The sequence below is a fragment of the Parasteatoda tepidariorum genome, chromosome 9, assembly GCF_982258835.1.
Source record: "Parasteatoda tepidariorum strain Cologne lab strain chromosome 9, Ptep-v5.0, whole genome shotgun sequence".
In the NCBI taxonomy this organism is placed as follows: Eukaryota; Metazoa; Arthropoda; class Arachnida; order Araneae; family Theridiidae; genus Parasteatoda; species Parasteatoda tepidariorum.
In genome coordinates, this window is record NC_141763.1 from 103,421,163 (window position 1) to 103,434,569 (window position 13,407).

At 34.1% G+C, this 13,407-nt stretch overlaps 1 protein-coding gene across 1 annotated transcript in view; it reads right to left on the reverse strand.

The window, feature by feature from the left end:
* Nucleotides 1–13,407, reverse strand: part of LOC107451823 (salivary peroxidase/catechol oxidase) — a 68,353-nt gene that overhangs the window by 36,430 nt on the left and 18,516 nt on the right. The window contains exons 2-3 of the mRNA XM_071186308.2: nucleotides 6,261–6,385; nucleotides 2,863–2,983 (exon numbers count right to left, since the gene is read on the reverse strand). Of these exons, the coding sequence (XP_071042409.2) occupies nucleotides 2,863–2,983; nucleotides 6,261–6,385 (246 nt within the window). The remainder of the gene's footprint in view (nucleotides 1–2,862; nucleotides 2,984–6,260; nucleotides 6,386–13,407) is intronic.

Here is a 13,407-nt window from a genome sequence, read left to right on the forward strand (position 1 = left end):
AATTATTAATAAATGGATTTTCTTCAAAAGTTAGATTGTTTATACTATGCTTGTATTGAAACAAGAGCTGGTTCTCTGGATTATTACGGGGAAAAACGGGCAATAAAACGAAAGAACCATCTAACAATGTTTCTAAGAGAGGCTTATACTGATTTTTGTCAGTTGCATCCTAAACATTGTTTAATTTTCCATATTTAGTGCTTTATGACTAAAAAATTTATTGCTACTGTAAAACTTAGAATCGAAACAAATATCATGAAATTTTTATTCTTTAACTGGAAGGCTAAAATTAAGTTTATGACAATACATGGTGATGGCAGAAGTATTTATGTATATAAAGTAAAAGAAATTTTGGATCTAATTGTTGGAAGGGTGCTTCTGATACTTACAAAAATTTCTCATTGCTTGTTATAGGTTTCTAACCATCATTTATTGTAGTTTGGTAACGATAAGAAAAAGATGACAATAGCTCACAATAAAAAATATATAATGGCAAATGTGCAAGAAGAATGTTTTGAAATAACTCTTGAAAATTGGACTAACTTTCAATAATACGTAAGAGTTAAAAGAATCCGAGGTGATACTTTCCAAACAAACATATCTAGCATTAAAACCAGGGAAATTCAAGTTGACTTTGCAATGGCATATTCTTTTGAATATCAAAACGAATTTCAATCAGCATTATGCTATCCAGCCACAGTTCCGTTATTCACAGCAGCTGTTGTCTTAGACGATACTCTCCTAAAGAGTTTAAAATAGAGTCCTTTACAATATTTTCCTAAGGCAAAGACAAAGGTGAAACAATGTCTACACTTTTATTTTAAGACTGTTTAAAAACGATTCTACTTCAGAAGATGAGCTAACAGAAACTTCTATAGTAATAAGTCAAGTTAAGAATTTAAAAATAAATATATGGTTGAATTATTTCATATTTTGTCAATCAAAATATAAAAAAAGAAATTAATTTGGAAATATTTTACGATATCACATGCAGAAGTTCCTTCTATGGGATAGGTGTGTTGTACAAAATCTTGAAAGCGAAGCAAAAAGCAAAGTTATTTATATCATTGTGTTGTTATACAAAAAAATTTATTTGCTATCCAGTGTTGTTTGCAAAGCTAACCAATCAACTCATGCCTAATACAACAGTATTATATATTAGCCAAAAGGAAATAAAGATATTAATTGAAAAGATCAATACATGGCAACATGACAAAGCATAAAATCTATGCATAAGTATCGTTAGATACTTGAATAAGATGCATAAATGCACATTGTGGCACACAAATAGTCAGTAAGTCAATTTCTGTGCCCTCCTGATCAGAAGTGCGCCTATAACTGAAATTAAAACGACATATGCTCTATCTCGGGAACATTATTGACGCAAATGCACATGCTTGTAAACTTAAAATGCAATATTTGCATAAAATAATTGGAAAATATGCATATTTTTGTTTCCAAACAGAAATGATATTGAAGGAATAGATGTGCCTAAGATTTGCTATGTTTTACTCTCTAAACCAGTATAAAGAAGGGCTACAACCATCTTTCCAGACCATTAACTATTTTATTTGCTAAAATAAATTGTTTTTCTTCTGCTAAATTAAAATAAATAAATGTTTTAGTGCAACATTTACGACTTCTCAGTTGAAATATTCACAGAGGGTAACACACGTAACGTTCTGTTAACACACGTAACGCACCAATTTCACCAAAATAAAGAAGTTTTTACTGTTGCAAGAAATTTTTAAAAATCACTAAACACAGCTTCGATATTGTATCTCTCTATAAAAGAAAATATCTTAATTTTTTGCCTTTATACTTCACAGAATTAAATGAATATATTCAGAGTTTCAAATATCTAGCATTATAAAGGGTAACACACGTAACAAAATTTCAGAATTTTTTTTTTTCAACATCAAATTAATTTGCGCCTTCAATCTTCGTTTTGAAAACTTACAACACATATAGATTTAACAACAAATTAAGAAAAACATAAAAAATATCTAACAAGTTTTATATAATAAGTGTTAAAGTTGAAATATGTCGTGTAAAAGTAACACACGTAACGAAAGAATCGCCCTAATAATTAAAAAAAAACAATCCTCCTAAACTCTTCATTTAGAAATCAAACAAATCAAAAATGCAATATTAACAGTGCAGATAATTTTAACCTTTAAATGAGGGAAACAAAAACACTTATAGGAAAACAATAACTTTATGATTTATATCAATTTTATGCTGATGACAACCAAACCAATATGAATATTAATGTGGGAAAACTGGATCCTACCATGTGATTATTTCAGCCAATTAAAATGTATTTAACAATGGAAAACAGCGTCACCATCATTAGATTTTTATACATAGTAAGATATCATTCTAAAAACTTCATGCACAATTCTTTAAAATAAAGTACTTTTCTCCGTTTACATAATTTAAAAAAATGATTAACATCTATGTTTGTCATTTTTCTGGAGCAGTGGTATTTAGCTATTTCAAGTAAGAATTTTGGGTCAGCGATAGAAGGAGAACAGACTTTGTGGATAGAGGAGTTCTTTCTATGGACAAACTATACTGTTCGGCTTTGAGGAGAACCCCTCTAGACTAAAAGTTTTGGGCTGCTATGGTAACAAGACAGAGCACATTTCGAATGGGGATGCATGATAGGAATGAAAGAGTTGATATGCTGCAAAGCAAGGATTCTTACGCCGATTTGTACCAGGAACAAGACGAAACTATTCAGCGAGTGATTTACGCTCGTATCCATAGTACCCGTCACCAGGCTATGTCTGGAGGAGTTCTCCGAAAAGCAGCACACTACAAAGTATAGAAATGTTTCCATATTATTTCAAACCATACAAGCCAGATTTCTCAGCAATATCTTCCAATCGTAGTTGTAGAAATACATATGGCTCCAAGTTTCGTTCCACAATCCCTTGGAAGTTTTTTGAAAACTGGCGTGGACCTAACGTCTTGAAATCTAAAATAACCAGTTCTATAACTAAAAAGTATATCAGGCAATCTTCTAAAGAATACCTATTAAATACGTGTAATGTTGCAACGCTTTTATGTATGCAATATTTTCTTAAATTTGAAATAGATATATTTAAAGATAATGCAATGGTTTGATTAATTATTAAAAACTATGTTGAAAACACTGTATATTTTGAGTCGCTTCCCCGAGTACGTATACACCGCAATTAATTAGTTAACATCCGGAGAAAACTCGAACTTTTCAGAATGATTTGCTTTTACTCGGCGAAATTCTGTTTTAGCAAAAATGGCTTTTGCATTCTCCTGCAAGGAAAACACTCATGACAAAATGAAATTTTTAGTTCGATACACTCTCAGGAATTAAAAGCTCTCAATTTTGACGATTTAGCAATCCTTGAGCAGTATTCCGTTAATTTTGAAAATCATTTTGTCTCGAAATCACGTGATCTGTGACGAAACGCGATCTCTAATATAGAACGAAAATGTTTCCTCTACTCGAAACCTCATCGTAGCGTATTGTGGGAGATTGATAACTAGAACCACGAAATTGTTGTGTTGTGCCATCTATAGGATGTCCAAATTAAAGTGATTATTAGGAAAGTTAGATGCATTAAGCACCACGAGTTTACTTTCTTTTTGCCGGAGAAAATAGAATGACGAAGTGTTTATTTAATTTTGACGAGATTCGTTTCCTCGAAAAAGTGACGGTAGTTATTTTATAACTTTTGCTCGATGCATATGCTAAGAAACGGTTTCGTGAAAAACGAAGAAAGTTTCTGACACTTGAGTATCCATTTTTTACAGTGCAGGGATGCCACAGACGACAAAAAATGTAAAAAGTGGTAGAAACTCAATTCATTTTTATTTAATTGTTAACTCTTTAGTTATTCAATCGTAACTACCACTATGACTTAAAATTATTCATATTCAAAGTAAAAACACTCTATTCCCTTTTCCACCCTGACACATTTTCGACTCCAGCCTTTGCAGAGTGCGGTTGTGTTGAGACCAGCTCTGTGCGATTGAATCATGTCATCAAGATTAGGTTATGCTACTGGATTTGTACCTTCACGTGTTGGTTATTCCTCACGCGGCGGCTCTAATTATCGTTCCGGCTGGGGAGGCAAGACTACGTCTAGCGCTCCACCACCGACAGCTTATTCTAGACCGGCTATCTACACAGACTACAAACGTCCCAATCTAAAACCAGGAAATATATACGAAGACTGCTACGGAACGTTTATTCAGCTGGACAAGAAAGGATATATCCTAATTCTGGACGATTTCCAGGTTCCCGAAGGAGCAACTAGGTCATATTACTCAGGAAACCCAATCCCAGAGACAGTACAGCCGAGTCCCCCCGAGGAGAATTCGATTTCGGGATCGGAAGAAATAGAACAAATAGAACAAGCTACTGAGACTTTCACCCCTCCTATGGAGACTGAAAAAAATCAAGAGCCGAATGAAGGGGCTTCGGCCTCTGAATCGGAGAATGCTGCCAGTAACTCCCAAGAACCACCGACAAAGAAGAGAAAAAAGAAGAAGAAGAAGTCCACTAATGCTGCTAATACCACTCCAAGCCCTACTTCTACGACACTAAGCTGCTCTTCTCCTTCCGAGCCCTCTTCTCAGCCGGAGACTAAGCCTACTTCTACATCTGCTTCCACGGACGAGACTCCCAAAAAAGACAAAGAGACTTCCAATGAAACAGAAAAAGCTCTGACTACCAACCATACCAAAATACTCATCCGAGGACTACCAGATGATTTTGATACAGATATCATTTTCCAAGAATTTGGAAAATTGGACTTAAAAATTCACAAAATTATACAGTTCAAGAAGAGGGTGGGAGGGACCTATAGGCTCCTCCCCCTTTTTCTCGTCATCGCACCAATGGCAGATCAGGACAAGATCTTCGCAACGAAAAGTATTCAACAGTTTACCATCAGTGCAGAGAGATTTCGTGGCGGCCGCCGGCCGAAAAAATGTTTCAGATGCCAAGGCTTCGGCCCTACACAGCGTTTTTGCTCCAATCAGCCAAGATGTATGAAATGCGCAGAAATGCACTTCTCATATCAATGCAAGAAAGATAGAAGTTCCCCCGCCAAATGCTGCAACTGCGAGGGAAGCCATACTTCAAATTTCTCTGGGTGCGAGGCCCGTCCCAGAAGAAAAAGTCTTCAGACTAAGGATACACCTGCTACCTCAGCTCATCGACTTGTTACAATCATCAAGGAACTGCAGGAGATCCTAAAAAATCAAGAAGTGCTAGGTTTACTTCAAACTCTTATCAAGGGATCTTCCCCTTCAGAATGATGATCTTCTACTCCAACTTATGCCAACCCCCAACAAGGACTCGATTTTTTATCGAACTCTATCGACATTATTACAGGCGCCTTCGGGCACTACCTTAGATGAAAAAGTCAATTGTCCGCTTCGCGGACAGGTACTTTGTTCCCTACTATAGTTCAAGTTCAAGTTCTATTCCCTTTCTACCCTTCTAGCTACCACACTGCCAGCTGACCACAAAGAACTCCCTAAACGCTAAATAATTCTCGATGGATGGGATAGGTGACCAGCTAGCATAACAAGTTCATTCACTTTCTACAGTAAATTGGAAAAAAAAGTGTGCTATAAAAAGTTGCAAAAATTAATCTTTTCTAATGAAATTTTGATTTTTTTTTAGTTACCTTATTTTTATTTTCAGTCGCCCGTGCCAAACCTGCAGCATATTACATTACATTACGCAATTTATATGCATTATTCTATATTAAGGAATAAAAGATATTACTAATAAAATTAAGGATAATATAAATTAACCAATGAAAAATTTATTTCAATTACTAAAAATATGTGACGAACAACACATCCTGAAACAAAATCTAACATGTCAATTATCTAAGTCAGCACGGTTCTTTAAAATAATAACTTGTAAGCAATTCACATGACTCTTAATTGCGGATTGATAACGGTTTCGTTTATTTATTTTTAAAAAAAATCATTCCAATATAAATAAAACAAACAGAAGTAACAAAAAAAGTTTATTTTTTCTTGTCAAAACAGCAAAAGTTTTTAAATAATCTTGCAATTACAGACGAATTTTACCTACCTTTCCTTTCAATTTACTGTTCAGAAAAGGGTGGAAAATAATCTCTTAATTTAAGTTAGTAAATATGCAGCTTTTGTTGTTTATTTGTAAAAAGTAACTTCTCTTTTCGTCTACCACCATCGATAAGAAAGAAGTTAATATAATTTAAACTTACCTTTATCTTCTTTTGTTGGAATTTCTTCCAATCTTTTCTTTGTACATTGATCCAGAGGTTTTTCTTTCAATAAAAAGAAAGGACATCCAGAGGCCGCAGTCAATAGAAAGAAAGCGAGACATGGACTAAAACAAAAATAAAGTTTGACCGAATAAAACTCAAAATCAGGTTTCTCACAGAATTTAAAAATATGGCCATGAAAATCTTAGGCTTAAGCAAGGTTGCCAAAGGCGACTAAAAAAGCAAAATGGGGTGAGTAAAAAAATTTAACTAAAAATCATGAGTGGAAAACCAATCGGTTGAACATATGATGAAATCAATGGGAAAATCAAACATAATTGAGATTAAACTAGATAAGAATGTATATAATGTTTACAGGGGTCGGAATAATATTAACATTTACCCAGGTGTAATAAAATAGAGAAAATATATGCAACTGTTTACACGAGATTGAAAAAAAAAATGTCAGCGACAAAGTAATAGTTATAAGCGACAGATAGTCCGGCGATGACCTTGTCTGTGATGATCCATAGTGTCCTCCTGATAACGTTTCTGGATAGCTCATCACTAGTCCCAGTGTTTTGATTTAATTGGGCACCTGGGCCGCGAAGCTGCCGCTATCCCATTCATCTGGAATTTTAGAACAGTTTTGGTTGAGCAATGAGGTAAGCAGGCAATGGAGTTGCTTTTATGAATGTTTCAAGCTCTTTGCTTGAATAACTAAAAAGGAATCAAAAATAAATTGAGCAGCTTGCTCTAAACTGTGTTTGTTTGATTTTGGAGTTGTTCAGAATTGTATCAGCATGAGGAAACGTTATTTTCAGAAAGGTTGATGAAATTATTTGTTTTGATTGTTATGATATGAGGCGTCGGAGGTGAAATGTGCAGCTATTGGTCTGTAGTTTTTATCTTTGATATAATTTTCAAATTTAAAGATTTCATTAAAATTTGCTGTTTTACATTCTATGGCTTTATCGAAAAAATCTGCGTTTAGCTTGTACATATGCTGTGATAGAGTTGGTATTTTGAGGTCTGCATGTATATTGGTATTCCGGATGAACCATCTTGCACAGGTTATTTTTCTAAGGATCTTGTTTTGGCATTGGTTTAATTTCTTCAGTAGATGTTGAGGTATCGTTGTCCAGGCAGGTGAGGCATAGGTAAGTATTGGGCGGATCATTGCTGTATATAGTAGCTTCTTTAGTTTAAGTGACATATTCTGATTATATATTAATGGTTGTATGGCTATTATTGCTGCATTTGCTTTATCTATTGTGCTTTTGATGTGATCATTCCAGGTGAGTTTGCTATTGATTATAAAGCCAAGATAATTTGCTTTTTTAACTATTGGTATTGGTATGTTGAACATTTTTGGTTGGATTGCTCATCACGCTCAATCACTTACCTATTGTTCCCACGATAAAAAAAAAGAGTGGTAGCTAAGAGCTGCTGAAAAATGATTACATTTGACTTCTATTGGAATATTACTCCCGATCTTTCTAGGGCCACTTGCGAGCTTTTTTAAAATTATTTCCGAAGAATTTCTTTTCTTGCTTCCATATATATTTTCCTCTAAATGAAAAAATTATTCAAACCATAGGATGTTTATATCTGGCAACATGTACAGGCCTACCAACTTTCTATTCTTTTTGGAAAAATTTCTTCTAGTGGTAGCTAAGTTTATGCTTTAATGTATTATTCCTTCTTTTATAAAGTTGATTAAAAGGTATTTTTCACATCACTACTTGTAAATGATTTGAAACCACTTTATTCAAACTCTCTTAGTGAATCTCTTAAAATTTTAGAAAAAATACCAAAAATTATGTAGACTTTAGTTTTTGATTGTCCACCATTCAATAAAATATTTTGGAAAAAGCTTAGTTGTTGGCAGCCCCGCATCTCTTTGTCGGTCATTACGATTTTGAAGTTATGGGTCATGCAGATTGATTTTGTTGATCAGAGTGTCGGAAACGGATATTTATGATGTGAAACTCGTGCGAGTTGGAATTGATAGCTGCCGATTCACTGTGTTTGATCTCGGATTGAAATTGATTTTACGAATGTGGTTTATGAAGCCGAAATTATGAAGGAAGATGCATCCAAATCGACGTAAGTTGAATCCCTATTTTGATATTCACTGATAATTTATTGACTATTTGATTTGAGTGTAGATGACGTGTGTTTATGTCACGTTTGCAAACAATTGAAACTGTAAATATATCTCCGTGAACTATTATTTAAACTGATTTATTTGTGCTACAACAGTGATATATAGACATGTAATTCAGCTAAACTATTTCCCTAAATACACCTTCATAGTGCGAGCTGCACTAAGACTATTTTATTTTTTCGTCAGCATAAAGTGTATGCTGAACCGCAATTTTATTTTCTACATTACCGGATATAATTTTCGAGCAGCAGTAGCTGCATTTGTTTCAAGTAAGTGCAGATAAACTGTATTTCATAAACTTCATGATTCAATCTCTGTGAATACAATAACATTATAATATCCAATACTATCAAAATCAGTGAAAGTGCCGTTCCCAGCCGGGTAATGGACACCATGGATTTATTAAAACAACAACTGCAACAACAAACCGAACTCAATAAATCGCTATCTTAGCAATTAAATGACATCAAAACATTATTTGAAACTAAGATGACCACATTGCAACGAAGTATCGATAAACTCTAAGCTGAAAATGACGAATTAAGAAAAGAAAATACCCACAGGAGCGTCAAAGTGAGGAAACGCCCACAAGCAACGGACTTGTGAGAAACACTTCAAACCGACAAAATGACTTCAGCGAGGAAGAAGAAATGAACGAAAATGATGATTTTCAGTACCAAAGAAGAAGCAAACAAAGCATTCCACCCATAGTAATAAAAGATAGCAATGTAAAATGGACACATCTAAAACAGACATTACAAGAACTAAAAATTACAACATTTGAAGGAAAGTATACAGGCGATTATCTCAAACTGCACCTTTTTGAAATAGATATGAGGCGTCGAGTAATAGATATATTAGATAAATTAAAAGTTAAATACCACACCTTTCAACTGGACGAAGAAAAACCACTAAGAGTAGTCATCAAAACATTCCGCCAGACATAACAGCAGACGAAGTACATCAAAATCTAATCAAATATGGATTTACACCTAGAAATGTCACACAAATGAAAAAATAAATTGAGCAAGGCACAATAAATCTTCCGCTGCATATTATAACTTTTGACAAAACTGAAAATAACAAAGACATTTTCTACTTCGCAAGATTTATGAACCTCGTTGTCTTTGTATCTAGCTACAGAGGGCGCCATGGATACACACAGTGCCACAGATGTCAGCAATTTAATCATGTGCAGGCATCCTGTTGGCACACGCCAAAATGGTTAAAATGTGGCCAAGAGCACTTGACCAACCTATGCAAGAAAACCAAAGAATCACCTGCAGCATGTGCTAACTGTGGAGGACCACACCCAGCCAATTTCAAACAGCGCCCAAAGTGTCCAGCCACCCGAACTACCAACAACAATAAACCCAGCCACCTAAATTATAGAAATGCTCCTGGCAGCACAAACTCCGTCTCATATGCAGAAATTCTAAAATCTTCAAATCAAAAGAGCAGCAACACCCTACAACTAGACACAGCAACTATGAAAGAAGCAAGATCTCTACTAGCAGACTTAAAGCTCTTTGTTAGATTTATACAGGACAACGAGGGATTTAATATGTTTAAAAAAATACAAAATGCAGTTTACTCAAATCAACAAGCAATAGAAGAAGATGAATATTAAAACAGAACTAAAACCTTCACTCAATATTTACTTCTGGAATGCAAATGGAATAATAGAAAAACAGCATGAATTAAAAAACTTTATTTTAGAACACACACACAATCCAGATATCCCAATAATAACAGAAATTCACCTGAATCCAACCTTAAATTTTACAATAGCTAACTACAGAACATACAAATGTGATAGACGGTACAGAGGAGGCGGCGTAGCACTATTATCCAAAAGCAGTATAACCACTACAGAATACAACTCCAAAGTTGACAGAGGCTATGAACAAATATCAATTCTGCTAAACCATCAAAATCAGAATATCAAAATTACAGGCATTTAATTCACCAAGAAATAAACTAACAGAAGAAGATCTAAAACTCTTATTTCCAGCCAATCTGTCAACAATAGTAGCATGCGACTTTAATGCCAAGCACACAACATGGGGCTACAACAGTTCTAACTATACAGGAACTCTACTCCAAACAATCATCTCAAAATATCAACTTACAGTCACAGTTCCTACTTCCTCTACATATATACCAAATTTACTAAATCACAGATCTGACATCCTAGATTTTGCCATAACCAACATACAAGTCCTCATGGTCGCCTGCATCCTAAACCATCTGTAATCTGATCACCTGCCTGCTCGTCGGGCTGACCATCAAACATTCTGAAAAGCCAAAATTTAAAACAGACTGGAATCTTTATAGAAATATACTCATCATTAACAATTGAAATCTGCCAACCCTAGAAAATGAATTCACAATAGATATGTGGATGATTCTCACGAAATACGACAACTTACAGTCTCTTGCTCTGAGATCTAATACTATACAACTAAAAGAACTTTTTTTTTTATAAATTTTAATAAATAGCATTGCTGGTAGCATTTTAAAATGACCTTGTACTAGCATCGACTGTTTTGTATAGTTATAAAATTTAATTGAATTTCAAAATGTCATGTTTCTGGTATGTGACAAACAATATTTCCAATAATAACTAGCTTCAAAACTTCGCATAAACTTTTCAATATCTAATTTTTTTGTTATCTCAACCGTTGTAAGCATTTCTGGTATATACGCAGAGGATATTATTTACACAAACTTCGTTTAAAATAATTTTTTCTGTCAATAATTCGCTTGTCACAAGAAAATCTGTCATTTTCCTGGTTTACTTTTATTTAGTGATTTATAACCAAAATAGATAACGCCACTCTAATTTTACATGGCTTGCCCGTCTGGCCAAACTGTAATCAACTACAATCTAAAATTGCAAATATTAGACTGAGTTTGCTAGTTTTGAAAGGTTCAGCATGACATATATGAAAAAAGTGGTGAATTATATAAGACTGCGAATAGTTTAAAAATACTGGTGGATAAAAATATACTGAATAGAATTTATTAAACCAAGAATCACAATAATTAAGTAAATTTTGAATACATTTTCTGCAATTCCATAAGAGAGTGTAAATTTTATAGTTCTATATCATGTTATACGCTGTCAGTCAGCTGTTTTTCGCTGCCTATGTGAAAGATCAGTGTTAGCAAGCGGTGGTTGACGCAGCCTAAATGTAATTTCAGTGTCAGCCACTGGTGGTTGATGCGGCCTAAATGTAATTTCAGTGTCAGCCACCGATGGCTGACGAGGTGCTCAACGTGCTAATACATTGATTAGATACCCTCCTATCTGAACATATCTTGTTGCATGAATAAAGAACCAACTTTCTGGTTCAAAATCTATTTCAAAAATCTTCTTGAAATCATAAATAACATAAACTACATAGATTTATCTGAGTTATTTCAAGAAATACCGTTGTGCGGAATGTAAACGTCTTAGGCCAAAATGTTAAATTAAATGCTATAAAGTTAAATGCTATAAAAGAGCAAATTTGTCGTTATCCTGGCTGTCATTCTCATGGCTCATGAATGCCAGGACATTGAAGTGTTACGAGAAAAATTTTTTGAAACAGTTGAATGAAAAGAGAGAAAGCAAATATTAACCTAATACCAAGTTTATATAAGATTGTAATATGTTTGAATGTAATCAAAGTTTTTTTTATTTAAGGATTGATTATTATACACAATTTTATTCTGTACATATTAGCAACAAAAACATTTTTGATTCTTTCTACAGTGGATAAAAAGAAATAATTTAAGCAATTTATGGTCCATCTAACATAAAGGCTTAAATACTTACTATTAGCTTAAAATGACTGTTTTTTAAACTTCTAAGCTAATATGTCATTTTCCTGGCATTCAAGATTTGGTGAATTTCTATTTTTTTTTCGTGAGCAAATGTCAATAACTGCTGTCTGTAAGATAGTAATAAATGTAATTGAATAAGTATCCAAAAAGATTAGATCACTTTGAAGACTTTAAATTTGAAGAAATTTTTCGGTCCGAATTGTCATATTTCCAAAGAATCACCCATATATGTGCAGCAGTTACAATCTGAAATCATAGAAGCCTATAAACATGCCTCAATGGAAACCGAACGCATAGATCATCACTACAGACTACCACCAGAAATTAAAAATATCAACAGACTCAGACACTATTACAGAAAGTGGTACCAAAGAACATCAGATCCAGCATACTTCGATGAAATAAGACAACTAAATAAACAGATTAAAAAACAAAGCAAAAATTACAAAATGCAACTCTGGCAAAATAAAGTCGCCTCTATCTGTACCACCGATAACACTATCTGGAAAATGGCCAAAATATTTAAGACTGCACCTCAAATAAACAAATCGATCAATGGACCATCTGGCACAACATACTCAATAGAAGATAAAGCTGAAATTTTTGCATATTCTCTTCAAAAACAGCTCTCACTAAACTCAAACCTAAATCACCATAATGCAATCACAGAAATAATAAACAGCTTTCATCAAGAACATCCCACTCCTGAAACAATGGAACCCACAAACAACAAAGAAATCTGCAGCATCATCCGAAACTTAAAAAACAATAAAGCTTCAGGCGAAGACGGAATCAAAAGTAATGATGATAAGACTGCTACCACCAAATTATATACCGAAAATCATACATGGACATGAACGCCGGCACACAGCTCTGCACCTATGCCCCCGGAGGGGACATCTATCAGAAAGAAAACTGTGGCCAGGAAAACAAACAGTTACAACGGCGACATACCACGCTTCCCCCGATGAGTCCCTAATCACAAGCCCACCCTAGCATCTGTAACGTCGCCAGAGCTAGGCCGAATCTCCCGTTAGGATCCTTAAATTTATTATTTATTTATTACTATACAATTATCTAGAGATACAGATATAAAGACATTATGTAACTATAATAGAATATTGATTATTGACATTTAAGACCCAT